Raw genomic sequence first — 19,368 nt, forward strand, 5'->3', positions numbered from 1 at the left:
GCTTTCTGATACAAGTTAAATATCACGTAATACATGTTAACCTAGGAGCGCTCCATATGAGCAAAATACCTTGGTAAATGAGTACAAATTTTCATCAACAGAGAGTACAACAAAGTAAGCTTACTAATATAACAGTGCAGGCAAGCTAGTGGGAACTGGATTTCACCACATATAACCATGGCACTATGATACACTATGGCACTACACCATGAGGAGGGAATATGACAAGGCTTTTTAACTCTTCAGGTAGTGAAAACCCATTTATGTTTGACATCAGCAAATAAAATATGAAGTATTCTTTACAAGATGTCACAAATCTTCAAATCAAACACTTGGTCTATTTTGCTGAATATCTCTCTTTCTTACCAGTTTTTGGCTCTACCTATAAGTCAGCTTAGCAAAATGTATAATGTAACACGAAAAGACAGAAAATTAAACATGTTCAAAATGTGGTCATGAGGTTTATTAAAGCTGGTTATAAATCGTGACATAAATAATAAACACATTAAACCAAACACAGACTCATAGTATTTGAAAATCCCACAGAATTACAACTCGCACTGAAATGTTTTGCTGAGCTTGTATCCACATGTTCTGTACTATGGTTTACTGAGCTTGTATCCTGTACTATGGTTTGCTGAGCTTGTATCCACATGTTCTGTACTATGTTTTGCTGAGCTTGTATCCACATGTTCTGTACTATGGTTTGCTGAGCTTGTATCCACATGTTCTGTACTATGGCTTACTGAGCTTGTATCCACATGTTCTGTACTATGATTTATTGAGCTTGTATCCACATGTTCTGAACTATGGTTTACTGAGCTTGTATCCACATTTTCTGTACTATGGTTTACAGAGCTTGTATCCACATTTTCTGTACTATGGTTTACTCAGCTTGTATCTACATGTTCTGTACTATGGCTTACTGAGCTTGTATCCACATGTTCTGTACTATGGCTTACTGAGCTTGTATCCACATGTTCTGTACTATGGTTTACTGAGCTTGTATCCACATGTTCTGTACTATGGTTTACTGAGCTTGTATCCACATTTTCTGTACTATGGTTTACTGAGCTTGTATCTACATGTTCTGCTTGTATCTACATGTTGTGTACTAATGCTTACATAAATAACTTGTGCAATGTGTCAGTCTGTACATGTCGCATGCAAACGTATTTCGCACGCTTCCCTACATGAACTGACCACAAAACAACTGATACATTCCTAACTAATTAGACGTTAACATCAAAGAAAGTCTGAAAGTTTTTTACTGATCAGTTGTGTTTAAGACCATATTTTAACAAATGACATCAATTTTACTTTTGAGGGTTTGAAAGCCAACAATAATTTTACATATCTAATGTGTAGGTATTTTAACTTTTTGCATGATCAGTCAGTATGAATATCCTCCACATTCAGAGATCTTACGAACAATGCACAGCTCTCTGGTGCAGTACTTCGGGCCTTCCTTCTCAGAGTGGCTTTGAAATGTTTCCTCAACATCTTTCAGTCTCATTCCCTAACCTGGTGTTAAACTCATTAAGTTCCTGTGACACAGCTTTAATGTATATGTCTGTGTTGCACGCTATTCACAATGATCCTCCCATGACAGAAGATTTCTGAAAACTGCTCACATTGTCCAAGATGAAGGTCCTAGAAGGAAATGATACATCATTACTCATAAAGTGTAGTGTCTAGAAGGAAGTCAGACATCATTACGCATACAGTGTAGTGTGTAGAAGGAAGTCAGACATCATTACGCATAAAGTGTAGTGTCTAGAAGGAAGTCAGACATCATTACGCATAAAGTGTAGTGTCTAGAAGGAAGTCAGACATCACTACGCATAAAGTGTAGTGTCTAGAAGGAAGTCAGACATCATTACTCATAAAGTGTAATGTCTACATCCTTTTAAGTGAAGCTTACCTGCAGCAACGACATCTAAGTTGATCTGAAATTTTGCACTTTAGCCTGAACAACTGATGCATATTAGTAGTAAATTATATTCAGTATTACACGCATCAACACATTTAAAAATGTAACCACTATATGAAAACACTGTAAAACTCCCTCAGAATGTGACAAAGAATTGAAGGATTCTCAAATTCAAAACATTCACCTGTTAATTTTTTATCAACATGATATTTTACTGACTTGTTCAACAATATTGATATTAGTACTATAACCTGACTTAACACCTGATGATTTGAACCAATGATTTCTCTACCACTAGACTAAAGAGAAATGCTCTCTAGCCTAAAGTTTGATACAAAGTTCACCCTTGTTAAATTCACCCTGTTAAAGTCCTTGTGACTGCAATGGAAAGGAAAGTTGACAATACAAAGTATTAAAGCCTGCTATATAAGCTAACCCAGCAACCCTGCTCGCAGCACCAAGTAGCACCTGGGGAAAAGCTTCTATCACGAGACCAAAGGGATATGCCCTATAGTTCAGAGGTAGATAACACCTATGTTTCACCCAGTTACATTCTAATCCAGTGAACTGCCTTGGCTCTCACCTTGCTCTATCAGCCATCTCATTACCACTCCAGCGGGGACTGTACGGATACTCTGAGAACACCTGCATGTAAGGTTTACTATTGTTCTCATGGTAAATAGACTGGAACGTCAACACAGGCTGGTCTTTAGGGAAGAACAGGGACAACTCAACTGAAATTGTATGATGTCATGTTACATGTATGAACAGTATGCACCATCTTTGTTTTTAAGAAAAATTCAGAAAGTTGGTGATTATTGACTTTAACATCTTTTCAACATGACCATAAAAAAAATGACAAACCAATGTTTAGATTAGACATTACAAAAACATTTTGAGGAAAAACAGTTTCATCAATTTTTTAGTAGACTGGATCATTGCTACAGCATTAAACATGACAACCAGCAATTTGGGTTATAAAATATGCAAAGGCTTTGAGGTTTTCTTGTTTTGTCATACTCACTTCTCACAATGAAGAAAAAATCATTCCATTCTAGCAGAAAGGATATTTTAGAAAACCCCTCACTGTCATATTCTAGCAGTGACCTAAGGAAAAAAAAAAGAACACAATTTGAAATTAAAAGAATACAAATCACAGTTTTATCCATGAGTCTTAGCCTGATACTAGTATTATTGACCAATATCTACCCAACACTTGAGCCAAACATAAAAAACAAACATCTTTTTTGGATAAAAACACATGCATTAGGTATGACGCAGTGTATTCTTAGAACTTGAAATGACAGTTCATTTTTCTGATATATTCACCTTCCAAAATGGCTCAGAAAAGCTGCAATATATTCTTTTCTTTTTTCATAACCTTGAACAATTTGATCCACCTGTAACAAAAAAACAACACTAGTCAAAGGCAACCCTGATTCCCACTCATTCAGAGGTCATCTATGCGAAATGACCAACTTGTTTAATGATGCCCTGGAAATGTACATAATTACACAGCTAATTCTGCATGGAATATTATAACCTCATTTGAAGATACAGCTTTCTGTTTTCATGCTACAAAATCAACAGCAAATTTTATTTATTAATTCATTTACATATTTGACCGGTGCTTCACACCGCACTCACAACTTCTATGTCATCATTTAGGTTTATGGGTGGAGTAAACCACTGACCTTCAACACTTGTCTGACAAACCTTCTGACATAAAGCTGTAACTGAAGCAACGAGAGCTGGATTTAAACTTGTTACCCCACTGGCCACTGACTTGTAGCCAGCAAACCAGTAGTGAATTTTATGCCTATCGTCATTGGAAGATCTGACAACTGACCTTATTAGTGAGCAGTTCACAGACACTTGGTATGTAGTCAATAAGACAACCCCCATTGGAGAATGGAGGGATTCTCAGGTTAGGGGAACCCCCTAATGCTCTGCAAGTACACAAAGTTAAAGATCATAACTTCACCTGTCAGATAAGGAAATATTGGACAGGCTGAAAACATAGGAAAATAACATCATTTTTATACCTTATATTAACACTTAAATAATACTAAAAATAGCAGCACATTCTTTATGGCCCTGTTACTTTACTTGCTATCTTGTAAAATCACAAGAAATGAAACAACAATGTAGCTTTAGTTTACAGCATCCTGCATATCTTGGTTCTGAAATGGCTCTTTAAAGCAAGGCCTTGCATACTAGACAAGCCAATGCAATGATTATAATGGACACAGCAATACTGACTGTTCAACCCTGGGGGAGAGGAAGAGTTGTGGGGTTATTTTACTGCCTTCTGGGTTTGAGAAGCACACAGCTAATACAGCAGAGTCTTCACCAGGGTTATCCTGCAGAAACAAAGAAGACAGAGCACTAAAATGTTTGCCACTGTTTTTGAAGGTTGTTTCCTGCATGTTAACAAATGCAATCATCAAGCCATTTCAATATACAGATTACTTTTTCAAAAAGCCAGTATTTAACTGATCTCTGAATAAACATTCAGTTTCAAGGTCACCAAAATGTGTTATGATCAAATTATAGAAGATCTACATTGTTAACCAAATGATCACATCAATGTGAATGATGATGTAGCCTACATTTTTACATCTTTTCTAATCTTACCTTGGTCAAGTATGCTGGTATTTTCGAAAAATCCACAGATAACTTAATCAAAAAATTCACTGGTCCAGTTTTACTCTGAATAGAAAAATGAAAAAAGGCTTACATATTAATATCTCAATTTGCCAGATACTTCATGTCATAATGGACAACCAAGTTAACACAAAAAGAAGAAAGAAGAAATGAAAAAGTGTGAATATGTATTTATATGTATATGTATTTCTTCAAATCTCCTACCCCACAACTTCTTCTTGTAACATTCTGATGTGCATGAAAATACAAAAACAAAAGAAAAATTTTTTTTGCAGAGAATGGTTAAAGTGGAATCCTGGGTTAACATGGAATTGTTTGGTTCTAGTGGCTCCCTGGCAGCAGAAAAACACACACATGCTGAATCTGTATTATAGAGATCAATCTGCGTCATATGTCGGCACATGTTACTTCTGGTTAAACTCACTGCAGACTTTGCCACGTGGACTTCGATACTGTCTGACTTGAACTGGTTCTGCTCAACAAGGGAAGTGTACTCAAACTGAAGACGAGAGTTTTCTTCAAGGAGCTTTAGCTGATGTTTCCGATAATGATCTAAGATGTCCTGAAGAACTATGAGCAAAGCACGAGGGTTCTGAGAATCCCACTTCACCAAACCCTGCAAAGCACAAACCCAAATTTCACTCATAAACAACCATTGAAAACATTCAACATTTGTAACAAGACAAAATTTATTTATTTATTTATTTGATTGGTGTTTTACGCCGTACTCAAGAATATTTCACTTATACGACGGCAGCCAGCATTATGGTGGGAGGAAACCGGGCACAGTCCGGGGGAAACCCACAACCATCCGCAGGTTGCTGAGGGCTTCCCACTTACAACCAGAGAGGAAGCCAGCATGAGCTGGACTTGAACTCACAGCAACCACATTGGTGAGAGACTCCTGGGTCATCACGCTGTGCTAGCATCCCGTAACAAGACAAAAGAAACATACATGTATTTACAGATTATTGCCTTAGCCTTTCATGCTACATTTCCAGCAGCATATGGACTGCATTTCTTGATTACTCCTGCAGATTTTCTCGAAATAACGAGAATTATATAAAATTTAAAATACAGTGTTTACTATGACATCATGAATAAGGCATGAGTTATTGCAACATGAGTAAAGCATATCAGCCAACTGACATTGGTGGGACATCAAATCTAGTGACAAACTGTTGCACAATTAAAAACATTCTTACCTGAACATCCTCTATGTAGGGACAGAATGTCTTATCTTCTGGACCAAATATGAAATCTGGAGCTTCATCAGGGCTGTTACTGTCAAACAGTACTTCCCCTACAAATATGAGACAAGCATTAAAAGTGCTGTCACTTTACTGGTAATATGGTTGTATGGTTTTAGCCTTTAGCCTTCAGCATTGAAAAAGTAAAATTATTATACATGTAATTCTAAAGTAAACATAAAGTCAGTCACTAAAGCTGAATTAACTAAGAAAGCAGTTTTCCAGAAATGTTCTAAAAATATTTTTAAAATTCTCCAACACTTATCAGCAAAATAATTAACAAACAATCGTCAGTACCTAGCCATTCATTTGGTGACATCATCTTGCCATGTTATAGCTATCTAGAGTGACGTTACAAAACCTAGGAGCTCTCCCATACCGCTGGTATTAAACAATGTGACAATGAGAAAATACAAAGAAAAACACCTGATACCCAACCAAGGAGTATCAGCTCTGATTCGTGTTCAAAGGGCCGATGTTTCTTTTAGTTTGGCATTCGGTCAGCACAATGTTTGCGGACACAAGCGTCATGTTTTAGCAGCCCTGCTCATCCCCATCCTGTATGCGTGTAGACATTTGGCCTAGCTGATTGTACCGAATTTAGGGAGTCTACCGAACACAGCAGGACCTTCTGATTAATAACAGACTCTTTCATTCAGATTTTAAGAAGATATTTTCGTAATAAATCTGAATTTGCGAAGGAAAAATAATGCAAAGTCACAATACTTTTCTTCAAGCTGTGACTCTCTCGAGGTGGTTTTCTTGCCAGCTCACCATGACAAGTTACTGTAGTAACTTGTAACTTGTACATATTGTCACACTAGCAGCCATTCTCAGTTCCCTGCTCATAAATGTGTGGTTCAAAATGCATCAGTTTAGCACTTAAACTAACTACAAAATCCAGTTTATTGCATCGATATCTGTCTATCCAGTGTAAGAAACCACACTGACAATAGGGAGCTAATGGGCTTTTTGATGTGACAGCCATTTATCATGTGACGTTTTCAGTGGTACTGACTGGAAAAGTTTAAAAGAGCTTCTACAACATGGCTACTTGGAGTGATTTGTCCGTCAGTGCAATATCCCCACTGCTGAACTTCATCTTCTCAGCTTTCAAAACTTTATAGAATTTTTTACATATTTTTCTTAGATAACTGTGTCCTATATCAATTTTTCTATTAATATACAGTGGCAGACTTTATGTTCACTTTAAAAAACATCACTGTAATAGTTTAATAAACAACCATAAGAAGCCAATTCCAAAAAGCCAGTTTTGACTTCAACATCTAAAATTTCATTCTAATGGGTTTTTTTGTCTTTTTTTTTTTGTTTTTTGTCTTATCTGTGGTGTTGGAAATTTGCTGAACATATCAGACTCTGTCTGTTTTAAGCCCTGGTTTAAGCAGTAAGTGAAGATTAAGAGTGTTTTTGTGGATACTAGATCCTGATGTGAGAAGTCTAAGCAGCTGTGTTTGATCCAGCCATCTCTGGATTTCAGTTTATGCCTCAACCACTAGATTAAAGATGAATTTTCTTGAGCCTAAAGGTAGACATAATATATCTCACCCTGTTAATTCCAACCTAAGACTTTCTCATGACTATTTCTTAAGAACAGCAGCTTGAACACGCACAGATTTCACAAAAGCACAATGTAAGCTACCCCCGTAAGGACAATGCTTGCAGTGCAAAGTGTGCCTAGCTTGCCAGCTAGGGATTTGAATCGGTGATCTCTGCCTCATTATTAATAATTCATAAAATATCTTTGCTTAATCTCTTATCTGGCTATTCAGAGTAATGTAGAAAAGATAGAGACCACGGTGTTGCTTGCAGGGATTTCTTTGAATCCATCTGCCTGCACTTTCCACTTACAGATAATTGGCTGGCCAGCATATGGTATAACCAGTTTAAACCTGTCACATTTTGGCTGTTGTACAACTGAGGAACAACTGAAAATAAAAATTAAAAAGGTTTGTAATCAGTCCTTGACTACGTAAGCTTCTTGTTAATTAAAATTGTGATACCAGTAAGCAAAATTAAGTTTTTAATACTTTTTAAATCCAAATAGCATAAATAGGAACACTAAGCCCAACTACATGAACTACCTCTCTCTAGTGCATACACGTAGTGAAAATATCGCACCTACACTCGTCAACCAGTTACAGTTGTGCGTTTGAATTTACAAGCAAAAAGATCTGTTCGCGGGACATATCAAGTGACACCAAACTAAGATAAATCCTAGTAATACTTGTAACTTATGAACTCAGTAAATTTGGAGTTGTACCTGTATAGAGTAAATGGGCCCGGTAGAAACCAACGACCATCCGCAGGTTGCCGACAAACTTATTTAAATGAGTTTGATCCAGGAATGATAAAATCTCACATAAACTCACCTTGATGTTACGTCACTAATTCGTAAATTACCGGCGCATATACCAACCCTACCATCCCTTATAACTGTTTCTACGAAGTTTATGATATTAGGTGAGAACTGCGTCCAAATGCCTGATTCCATTTTTTCAGTTGTTTTCCTCTGACAAGCAGAAGGCTCCCTGACAAGGCTGTATCAGAAATAACAGCATAGATACTAAAACGAAAAAGGACATTTGAAAAAAAAATAAAGAGTGTTAAAATGATAAAAACAGTGAGGTGTGTTTATCACAAAGGCAACAGAGTGATAAAAATATGAAAGTTATATACTGTTCTATACTGTATATTATGAAAAACGTCACAATTTGACATCTATAGTCATTTTCCCTTCTACTCCATATTTTGAATTTAAACCAGACAGTCGCGGCACTTCCATGTAGCACCCTGAAAGTTTCAGTTTTGGAAACATTCTGTTGTTCTTAAATATCGGTTCTGAAAATCATGTCAAAGTCAGATATTACAAAACAAGACCTGTATGGTATCTTGGAAGTTGCAGAAGATGCAACTGGTAAAGAGGTATAGTTACAGACTTAATAGTTGTTATGAAATTGTTGTTGTTGTAGCTACCTTGGGCCGTACGGTACACAAGCCGACAAGGTAGTCCAGCTATCCGGACTCTATATCTAGAGCCCTGCAAAGGTTCCTACCTTGTCCATGAGGAAAATTTACCCACTGTTGCACCTCCATTCCGTCCTAATGTTTAGTATGCAAGGAATCAACAAGTCGTCCGTGTTTCAAAAATGGTTAACTTTCCAAAAGCTGCATCAAGGAACTATCTTCTAACTTACTTAGGTCTATGATAAACCAAACCGATCAACAACCGCTACATTTCATACTCTAATCTCTCGGCAAGGGATATGCTGCCTGCGGGCTTTTATAGTGTATGTTTACAAGTTTATTGTGTTGGGAGAGGTTTGCTAATGCAGGTTTTGACATCTTTATAACATACACGACTGGGGAATTCAATGCATACCAAACATAAAGACGAATTCCAGTTCTAAACATAAGTAAAATTACCTCATTGAAGAGTTAAGAAACTCTGTGAGTCCTATTCACTAGGCAAGGCACCACGGTATAAGTTGAGTCCATGTAAATGGAATCTGCATGGGTCTGTGTGGGTCTGTGTTAAATATGTCTCTTTTTCTTATTTTTTATAGATAGTGAAAGCATACAGAAAGAAAGCCTTAAAATGTCATCCTGACAAAAATCCAGATAATCCTCGGGCAGGTATGAATTTCTTTCCTGATAAATACATCACCTTGCTAAGGTACTGTGCAAGATGTGCCAGAAAACAAGCTGTTATGAAAGTTCCATAAATTATGTTCTCTTGAAACAGAGGCGGAAATTGAGGTGGTGGGGTTCCAGGGTGTAGTGGGGTTGATGATGGAGGTAATTAATATGAGTAGTAAGAAATGTTGAGGACACGGACAAAGGGTAATAGGGCCACACCGAAATACCTCCTTTTCAGCTAGTCTCTCATTAAATAGGTGCGTTTTTAAGAGTAGGCTGTAGTTAGGTGGGTACTCAGAAAAAGGCTAGGGGCAAGTTTTGGAGTTATTGTAGCATAACCTAGTTGAATACCCAGCTTTTAGGCATATTTTAATTTTGTAAACTTATTTGGAAAGCCCAGGATAAAAGTTATGTATTTCTTTGAATCAATTTGGAGGTAACTTTAAAATCCTGGCCCTAGCTAAATACAGTAGGCATCTTTGGCGAACTCATAAGCTGAAAACATTGACTTCATTTACGATCTTTGGACATTCCTGTAACTCTCAAAGGCTGATATTATGTTTTATTACATTTCCTCATCTAGAAAATGTTCGTCACTGTTGTGACATAACCTACATACCGCATGCTGGCACCAGGCCAGGTCCCACTTCTCGTAGTTTCACGCCTCAAAAAATAATCTCACATTACGTCATAGTCGCTGTCGTGTAACAAGGGCGTTAATTCTGAACAGGCCTATTATTGTGCCATGGCTGAGGGGCTTGAGCATCTGTCCTACAAGCTGGATGTCCAGGTTCAAACCCATGTTTGGTCATGCAGGCTAAGATTTTATAATTGGCAATCTTGGCTCTTCCTTACCTGACATAATGGATACTTTGCGTGAACACTGGTCATCTTTGAGTAAATGCATAATGTGACTTCCAGTTTGTGAATAATTGATTACATTTTCCTGGAAATTAAATGAGAGCGTGGATGTAGGAATTGTGTTGTGTGTTAAATTTCTAACCACAGTCTGTCGCAAAATGTATGAAATGAATGGTGAAAACTTATCACCCTACACTCTACAAAGTCTCTGTCATTGTGATTACAAGTAAAATATATTGCTATCTTTGTTTCAGCTGACCTGTTTCATAAGTTATCTCAGGCATTGGAAGTATTGACAGATGCAGCAGCAAGGGTAAGATATCTGAGATTTTTAAGTTAAGTGATTAGATGTTTGAGTTGATTAGATATGAAATAACACTTCTTATATCCTTTATTGCCATCCTGGTTTTGTCACCACGAACATCTGATAATGTTCTAAACTTGAACTGTACAACAAGCCCAATGTTACATGATATAATATTGAAATTGTTATTCATTATTGTTGATCTACTCAGATATCAAACATTCCAGTATGCGCCACCATCTGCAAATTAAATGTTCATAACTTATAACTTTTTGTGACACTTGTTTTCATGCAGTAAATATTCTTAAGTCGATAATACAATAATGTTTGAAACTCAAGAGTAATAAATTATTGAATATGTAGGTTTGGCCGAGACTTATCATTTGGACATTGGCTGTGGCGTGTAAAGGAGCAAGCAAGAAGAGGTTGTTGACAGCACCATAAAGTTCATGGGAATTGGCAGTATTTGGAGATCTGTCTAATTATATAACTAAATGGAGAGATCATAACTAGCAAAATAAACCAAATCCTCCATTTTCAGCTGTTTGCTATGTTGCTTTGTTTGAATTCACAACCGTTTAATTTGGATTTTCCTTATGCAGGCCGCTTATGATAAAATTCTCAAAGCAAAGAAGGCAGCCGCCTTAAGACATAAGGAATTAGACGCTAAAAGGAAGAAGTTTAAGGAAGGTAGGTATTGCCCTGTGTTCTGAGTTCCTACCTATGATTTGTTTGACCTGTCATTATCTGTCAATGTTGGCTTTCTTTCTTGTACTGGTACATTTATCTCTTGTTTTCACCTGATACCACTCATTCATTTTCTGGGGCCTCTGTGGCTCAGTTGGTTAGCGCGCTAGTGCAGCGTAATGACCCAGGAGCCTCTCACCAATGCGGTCGCTGTGAGTTCAAGTCCAGATAATGTTGACTTACTCTCCGACCGTATGTGGGAAGGTCTGTCAGCAACCTGTGGATGATTGTGGGTTTCCGCCGGGCTGTGCCCGTTTTCCTCACACCATAATGCTAGCCGCCGTTGTATAAGTGAAATATTCTTGTGTTCGGAGTAAAACACCAATCAAATAAATAAATAAATCATTCATTTTCTGATTTTTCAACTTTTCTGTCACATGTATTTTCAGACCTAGAGGCAAGAGAACTTGCTGCACAAGAGAGGCGCGAAACAGATCTGAGTGCCGAGAAAATCCTTGCTGCTGAGGTGAGTTTTTGCGCGCTATTCTGTGCCCAGGAGGTCAGGAGCTTGTCTTTCCATCACTACGATACATGAGGTATTGGTTCAGTCCCAACCTCAGACAGGGTATTCTCTACAGCTCCTGCATCCACTGACCTCTGTGGTAACAAGCAGTGGACAGTGCCCCTGGGTCTGAATTTCATTGATCCTCAAATCCCTCTCACAGATATGATTTATGTACTGAGTTTGTTCTGCGGTTGAAAATATTAGTATCACATGTGGGAATGTTTACCACTTTCTTTCCAAATACCGGTAGTTTACTCCAGGCACTCCCGTTTCATCTACTTGTAAAACTGACTGCCGTGAAGTAATTGGAAAAGTCTTGAGTACGGCAGGGAGCAAATCATGTCAGAGTGGTTAAAGTGCAGCACTTTTCTTTCAGTCACTAGGCCACATGAGATGTGCGCAGGGAATTTTCTGTATTCCCAGGTCGTTTTCCTGGAGGCCTTGACGGCAGTAAGAGGTCAAGACAACAGTTTTCCTTTGCATGGTCTTGCCTGAAAGCTACTTGTATTTCACCAGTATCACATGTTGGTGAGTTTCCTCAAGTCTACTCATATATCACTGCACATGTAATGTGATAATGTGCTCGCTGTTTGAACAGATTGACAGATTGAGGAAGGAAGGCTCTGCTCTTCTCAAGGCTGAACAGGATTACCTGAATGAGCAAATTAAGACCACAGGTAAATTTAGTATGACTTGTAGTTACAGGTAAATTATATTTGCTATTAATTAATTGCTTACCATTTTCTATTAATAAACTGAGCTTTGTGATTATTTTTTTTATTCTGATATTTAAAAAGAAGTATTATGAGCATTAACACAATAATGTTTTTATCTACAGCTGCCAAAGAGCCTGAATCGAGTGATAAGAAATCCACTCCAAAATTAAAGGTAAAAGTATTAGTTTAGAATCATTTTCTTTGTATACAACCAATGTCTTCATAGGAATTTGAATGCATACAATCAGGATAATGTTAAAGGAGAAGAAAACTTAAAAACATGACACTATAGGCTGAAAAGAGCACATTTTTTTATATCTGGTGGTGCCTGCTGCATAATTTTGCGATAATTCCTCGCCATACACGTAAAGCCTAAAAAGGTAAAGCTGGCATAAATTGCTGAGTCCATGGTGTCCTTTAACACCCTGTAATTTATGCTGGGGGTGTCTTGCCTCTCAGCCAATGAGAGTCATTAAACCTGCCTGCTTGTTCGTGTAAGCTCGGAACCTACGTCCAACATTCCAGTTTCCCTATCGTCAAACGAAAAAAAACTGTACTATCCGCTACCTTCTGGGAAGAACAGTTCTACCGGAAATGTATGAACTGCACTTTGGTGGTTTCCGACGGCAATTCTCCTCCTAACACAGAAGACTTTAGGATTAGTTCTTAGGCAAAATGGAGTCACCCACAGCAGATTTTGGCGCTTACTTTATTGATAATTTATTAACTTGAGGTACATATTAGAATTTTGAAATGCACCTGCGAGGAAATGCATACTCTTTCAGTGGTATTTGATTGAATCTTAAATTTTCTTCTCCTTTAACAATCTAACATAATCACATAAACAAGATTAAATTCCTTGAGATTCATGAAGCATTGCATACACTAAATGTACCATGGCAGCTGGAAATGTAGGCATTACATCGCCAGGGCAGCCAGAAATGTAGGTATTATGTCGCTATAGCAGCCGGAAATGTAGGCATTATGTCGCCATGGCAGCCGGAAATGTAGGCATGTCAACATGGCAGCCAGAAATATTATTAGTTCGCCATGGCAGCCAGAAATGTAGGCATTGTTGCTGTGGCAGCTAAAAATGTAGGCATTTTGTCACCATGGCAACCAGAAATGTAAGCAATATGCCACCATGGCAGCCAGAAATGCAGGTATTATGTCGCCATGGCAGCCAGAAATGGAGACATTATGTTGTCATGGCAGTTATGTGGCTGTAATGTGAAGACGGTTAAAAATCCAGCCCCGGGTCTTGGAAAGTTGTGGGAGCGCTAGTTGTGTGTGGAATGTAGCCAATGGGGTTGAGACTCTCTTACGTGCTGTGTAAATGAGCTGGCCACTCTTACTTTTCAGCTGACTGGACCATTTCTTCAGCAGATTAAAAACTAGGGCAATATGATTGGCCAAAAACAAATAGCAAACAAATTGTTTTCTGTAGTTGTCTTTTCCTTTCCTTCTCTTTGGTGAATGAAGCAAGTTTTTTTTTCTTTTGTTCTTAGGTGGTACGTCATATTTGTACTTGCACCACTACTAAGACTATTGAGAGTCACGTAAATCCCAAACTTGAAATATTTTAGAGTTTTTACTAACTCATTTTCAGTTAAAATGGAAGGCAAAGAAAGGCGATGTATCAAATGGAGGCTACTCAGCTGAAAATCTCACAACTATGTTCAGCAAAGTAAGTACAAGTGAAGCTGTGGAATGTTCGTGCCATTGATCTGTGTAATAATAGTAATGGAAGTGAAAACGTGAAAAGAAGTGAAAAGAAAATTGTTAAGAGCAGTTCACTGGGAAAGTGCTATAACCTTTTAAAAGGATGAGATGTGTGGATAATTTGTAGGTACAAAAGTACAGGATTAACACCGTGGGTTACATGTCTGGGTGCCTTGTAATGCCCCAGTTATATCAGCATTAATGGTGTTCGGGCATCAGAGGCATTGTACTGGCCAAGATCACCAGTCCATGATCAATCAAGTGGATGTTCAACGGTGGCTTCAGGGTGGTGTATTTCTCCAGGACAGTTTACTCCTAGCTTTATTGTTTTCCTCCATCCATAAATCTCACCCAAAACCACACATATGCAGCTTTGTAAAGCAGTAACAGTAGTCGAAACAATGTCTGATGACTTTACATTTGCTTGAGGATATGAACTAGTCAGAGCATAGATAAGTTTCACCAGTCTTTATATTGGAAATTATTTGAAAAGATCCTAGTTCATCAAGCCATAATTGTACTGAGGCCAGGCTACACTGAATTTTTGTTTGAAACTGATACCACTGATATTGCTGAGAATCCCTGATGAATAAGTTTGTGAAATGTTTGACATCATTGTTTCAGTATGGAGAGGTGTTGACAGTCCTGTTATCCAGTAAAAGGATGGGAAGTGCTGTCATTGAGCTGGGCAACAGCCATGCTGCTGTGAGTTCATATAATCTCACAGATCTGTTCTTTCAATACCAGAACAACTGCCCAGTTTCCTCCCATTTTTTCCATAAATATTCTTGAGTATTGCATAAAACACCAGTCAAGTAAATAAAATAATAATTTTTAATAGAAGAATTTTTGTAAACTAAACAGTGAGAACAGGCAAACTGGCATTACCAGTATTAATGTCTCTCCACATACATGGAAATACAAACTGTATGTTGTAGCAAAATAGTAGGATTTAAAGCTGCTTAAGGATCGATGAAAAGTGGTTTTAAAAGCTTTATTGAAAAGACTCCTATGAATCAAAGTTCATTTGTTTCATTGATTAAGATATGTCTGCAGTACTGTAATATTTCCTGGTTTGGAGGTTTTGGTCTTTAATTGAAGATTTAAAGATTACTTTGATTTTGAATACACAGATATTGGCTGTCCAGAATGAAATAGGGCTGCCAGAGAACCCTCTGACATTGACATGGCTTGAAGGTCAACCAACCAGAACTCCAGACATTCAAGTACCCCCTTTTGGACATCAGTTTAGCAGTCAGACAGTAAGACAACTTCTTTTAAATTTGATGATCATTTCCTTGTTATTTTTATTCTCTTGGAGCGCCAGATTAGTCCACAACTGTTTCCCTGAAATGAAATCTTGTGTTGCAGTAGATTGTGTTTGTTATGAAAGTGCTTGGCAATGTGAAAACTTTCTAGTTCTGTCAAGTATTCATATGTGTATAGATTCAAAATGCACAAGACAGTGGATGTTTTAATTGTGGAGAGGAACAGTTTCCTGGACACATTGTACAGACTGAGTTGGCTTGTATATTGAGATGACCGGAGCATTTATGATTAAGCAGAAATGCCCTGCTGCTCACCAAGTAACAGTTATGCACATCTACATGTATGTACATAATTCATGCAAATGGTAATAGACAAATTGGCAAATTTAGGCTCTACTGTTCTTGTCATTTTAAGTTTGCATATTGATTTTCCTATGTGCATCCAGACAAGTAGTCTTTTTTTGTACCTATTTCGCAAAGTTCATCAGGTACTTAATGATCTGTAGTGATTTCTTAAGCTGGTGCTTTATCAGTAAAGACAGTGTACTTTTTCAGGAACATTGCTTGAAAGTGTAGTTGTATTTAAGCTATTGAGTTTTCATACTCTTGTGAACAGCCTACCCCTGGATCAACTAGTCGTATATGTTGACCAAAATAGGACAGAAACAGTGTTCAATTTAGTGAAACACACTTGATTATAAGCATTTTGCTAACTTGTCACCTGGTGTGTCACATATAGATCTGGTAACATTTCTGTATATGAAGCCTGTTCAGCCATCTCTTCAGAGTACAAGGCCAAGCATTCCTGTAGGAAGCAGTAATAAGCAAGAGTCAGCTGTCTCATAGGTCAGTTGGCTGAAATCCTGTATGAATGCTCCCAGATCTGTGACATCAGAGATATGCGGGTTGTAATGGCTTAACATGTTTATAAGACCAATCACAGAGAGTTATATGTTTGCAAATATACTGTGTATCACGTAAAGTTCAGAATTATTTAAGTGACACATTTTGCTTGATTCTAATGGATTTATCAACTTTACAGGGCCGCTTAATAGTTTTGGTGGAGTCTGATTTAATAAATTTTTTGGGCAGAAAACTGAAGTGTTGGCTTCAAAAGTATCATTTGTGTGCTTCTGCAAGTGCATTTTCACAAAGCAAACTTAGTTGACACACGGAGCTTTACCAGATCGGTGTACTTGTATCATATGTTGTGAAACATGTATGAGGGCATTTATTTTTCCTCTACCCATAAAACTGACTTGTCATACATATATAATTGAAAATTTCTCAAGTATGGCATGAAACATCAATCAAAGAATCGAAATGACTACGGGTACGTCATTTTGATCCTTTTATTAGACTTTCTGTAATGGCATGAAAGTTAACAGTGTTGCAGCTCACTAGAAAAGAGCTCTTAGCCTTGAAGGTGTTAACAAACAAAAAATGCATATTGCTATTTCACAGAGTACGGACCAACAGGTGTTATCAAATGAGAGGGACTTTGAGAGTCTGGTACTGAGGAAGCTCCGTCAGGCCGAGGAGCGAAAACGTTTGGCCCAGGAAATAGCCAAACAAGATGAGGAAGACAACACATGATTTTTAATTTATATCTTATTTTAAATTATCAGTCATTATCATGGCTTTTAGCATCAATTTTAATTTACTCTTATTTGGAATTTTTTATTAAATTGTTTTTATCAGAAGAAATATTTTTGTGTTATGTGTTAACTGTAGATTTAGGCCTTACATGTACACTTAGCTAAGCATTTTACACAGCAAAATAACATTCACCATTCAACAAAGAAAATTTGTGAGTTAAAAATTTGCTTTAATAACACATATTTCTTACCTAGCAAGTTCATATTCTCCTAAGGTATTTGTAAACGATCACAGACAATCTGGTACCTCAGAACAAATTCATCAGCGTTTATTGTAGGTACAAGTACTTTACTACTCACCTAGGTTCAATATATTATTGTTTTATACATTAATAATACAAAAAGTATATGTGCAATATAGATTTCAAAACAAAACATTACGTAATAAGTTTGACAGTGGTTCATTCCATAAAATTCAAAAAAAGTATGAAAAAAAAAAATCTAAGGCCCACATCTCTTTAAATTTATTCTTTCACTTTTTACATGAGTTTATTAATAAATTTCGTAACTATAAATAAATGTCATTCTTAACCCATGTCCACATCCATCATGCTCTCTGTCTTCTGATCTAGCGACTCTTCAACAATACTCTCCTCTATCCTCGGTCGCAGCCTCCACAGCTGAGGCTTGCCTGCACACTGCAAGTAAAACAACAGAACTTGTGACAGTATATGGCCGATGTGCTGGGTTCATGCAAACCACAAAATCACGTTCAAACTAACAATCTAATTCTAAGAGGTCACTATAGCCTGTGACCTCATTTCCATCTTGTAAGACGTAGACTTAGTTCCAATACCAACTACCAGCACCTAAAGACTTGTCAGTAAACTGAACTGATGCATACCTTTTGAGGAAATTTAGCTTTGAAATGATCAAAATTTAGCAAAGGCATGACAGATGGTCGCCCATGAGCACACTGGAAGGGCAGATCACAGAGAGAGAGGGACTTGAGCAAATCTTCACACTCCTCCAAGGTTAGGCTGTCACCAAACTTGATAGCACCTACAACAGCAATATACATCCTACTGTTATTTGTGTCCTTGTTTCTCCATAAGGAAGTAAGAAGAGGTATTGTGACGGGGATCAGATACTGTCGGTGTCCAGTCTGGTTAAAATTTTTGGCCAATCATAGGGTTGCGATGGCCACCCACAGTATATAGATAGCCAATCGTCGGTACCAATTTGTTGTTCATAAATTGCAATTGCCACCCAAAGAACATGGATTGCTAAATGCAATTCACGATCTGCATATCAAAGACCTCTGCAGTAAATTTGTGCACAAACTCCCCACAGTGTGTGTTTTACCACTAATTATTTACAACGTAAAAAAACACTGATCTGCAATTCTTACACATGCTATAAAGAGTCATAGTTGTCAGAGCATATTAATTTTTGGTTTAGAGGTCAATATTTGCATGTATCACATGATTTGAGCATTATGCAGTTTTACAAACTGCTCAATCGGTCGAGCTACTGGTATTCTCTGAATTCTTTGTCCAAAATTATTTCACTTTATTAAATGGTCTAGGTCACAAAACCAGGCCACATCAGAATGAGATAATGGATTGCGCGTACCAAACTGAGCGACCTTTTGGGCACATGCACTGCAAATTTAACGAATGAAAAGAAATTTACCAGACCACAATTATGTTCATTCATCAGCCGGCTTAGAGAAACACACAAATTTTAACAGAGCTTGCAATGACAAGTGATCCCTAAAATTAGGACCTTTTCAAACCAGCCAAAAGACACAAACATGTCAACTGTTGGGGACTGATGCAATATGTATGGCTTGTAATGTGGGAGCTGGTCTTGGTTGAGTGATTAAGACAGTGGTCGTTCAAATGCTACCCTAATTGTTAAACCTTTCCGCATGTGAAAGAGCAGCGTGCAATTTATGCACGCTTTTAATTTAATTTTTTAATTTGATTTTGGAGACAAAACAACATTAGTTGGATGGCCAGATTCAGGGCTTCACAAAAAGTATAATTTTATCAGTAAACTCAGAATAATGCCATCAGAATATACTTGAATAAACACCTTGTGGATAAACAAGCGTGGAAAGGTTGAAGAATTACAG

General features: G+C 37.5%; 3 protein-coding genes across 5 annotated transcripts in view; 1 reads left to right on the forward strand and 2 right to left on the reverse strand.

Annotated features, from left to right (window-relative positions):
• Nucleotides 1-1,496: 1,496 nt before the first annotated feature.
• On the reverse strand, nt 1,497-8,394 carry LOC135466299 (BRISC and BRCA1-A complex member 2-like). Its single transcript, XM_064743717.1, has 11 exons — nt 8,241-8,394; nt 7,720-7,796; nt 5,806-5,903; nt 5,025-5,216; nt 4,571-4,645; nt 4,196-4,296; nt 3,783-3,882; nt 3,263-3,333; nt 2,958-3,040; nt 2,517-2,667; nt 1,497-1,653 (listed from the first exon to the last, which is right to left on the reverse strand). The coding sequence occupies exons 1-11, from the start codon at nt 8,360-8,362 to the stop codon at nt 1,590-1,592; spliced, it is 1,134 nt and encodes a 377-aa protein (XP_064599787.1). The 5' UTR covers nt 8,363-8,394; the 3' UTR covers nt 1,497-1,589.
• Nucleotides 8,395-8,657: 263 nt separating this feature from the next.
• Nucleotides 8,658-17,412, forward strand: LOC135466300 (dnaJ homolog subfamily C member 17-like). Its single transcript, XM_064743718.1, has 11 exons — nt 8,658-8,793; nt 9,435-9,504; nt 10,623-10,681; nt 11,275-11,362; nt 11,809-11,885; nt 12,523-12,610; nt 12,772-12,812; nt 14,250-14,327; nt 14,987-15,067; nt 15,496-15,624; nt 17,095-17,412. The coding sequence occupies exons 1-11, from the start codon at nt 8,719-8,721 to the stop codon at nt 17,224-17,226; spliced, it is 918 nt and encodes a 305-aa protein (XP_064599788.1). The 5' UTR covers nt 8,658-8,718; the 3' UTR covers nt 17,227-17,412.
• A 390-nt stretch (nt 17,413-17,802) lies between these two features.
• LOC135466298 (uncharacterized) overlaps nt 17,803-19,368 on the reverse strand; it is a 16,006-nt gene continuing 14,440 nt past the window's right edge. For all 3 annotated transcript variants that reach the window (XM_064743716.1, XM_064743713.1, XM_064743715.1), the window contains exons 14-15: nt 18,133-18,290; nt 17,803-17,926 (exon numbers count right to left, since the gene is read on the reverse strand). In XM_064743716.1, coding sequence (XP_064599786.1) covers nt 17,816-17,926; nt 18,133-18,290 — 269 coding nt within the window. In that variant the 3' untranslated portion in view covers nt 17,803-17,815. The remainder of the gene's footprint in view (nt 17,927-18,132; nt 18,291-19,368) is intronic.

The sequence above is a fragment of the Liolophura sinensis genome, chromosome 6, assembly GCF_032854445.1.
Source record: "Liolophura sinensis isolate JHLJ2023 chromosome 6, CUHK_Ljap_v2, whole genome shotgun sequence".
In the NCBI taxonomy this organism is placed as follows: Eukaryota; Metazoa; Mollusca; class Polyplacophora; order Chitonida; family Chitonidae; genus Liolophura; species Liolophura sinensis.

What these genes read in the sequence shown, in the direction of transcription:
- LOC135466299 (XM_064743717.1), bottom strand. Translation starts at nt 8,362, where the DNA reads ATGGAATCAGGCATTTGGACGCAGTTCTCACCTAATATCATAAACTTC. An exon ending in CCTACATAGAGGATGTTCAG is followed by an intron (nt 5,217 to 5,805) that starts GTAAGAATGTTT and finishes TGTGCTTTGCAG; the next exon opens with GGTTTGGTGAAGTGGGATTC. An exon ending in GAGATGGCTGATAGAGCAAG is followed by an intron (nt 1,654 to 2,516) that starts GTGAGAGCCAAG and finishes ATTTCCTTCTAG; the next exon opens with GACCTTCATCTTGGACAATG.
- LOC135466300 (XM_064743718.1), top strand. Translation starts at nt 8,719, where the DNA reads ATGTCAAAGTCAGATATTACAAAACAAGACCTGTATGGTATCTTGGAA. An exon ending in AAGATGCAACTGGTAAAGAG is followed by an intron (nt 8,794 to 9,434) that starts GTATAGTTACAG and finishes TATTTTTTATAG; the next exon opens with ATAGTGAAAGCATACAGAAA. An exon ending in TCCAGATAATCCTCGGGCAG is followed by an intron (nt 9,505 to 10,622) that starts GTATGAATTTCT and finishes TCTTTGTTTCAG; the next exon opens with CTGACCTGTTTCATAAGTTA.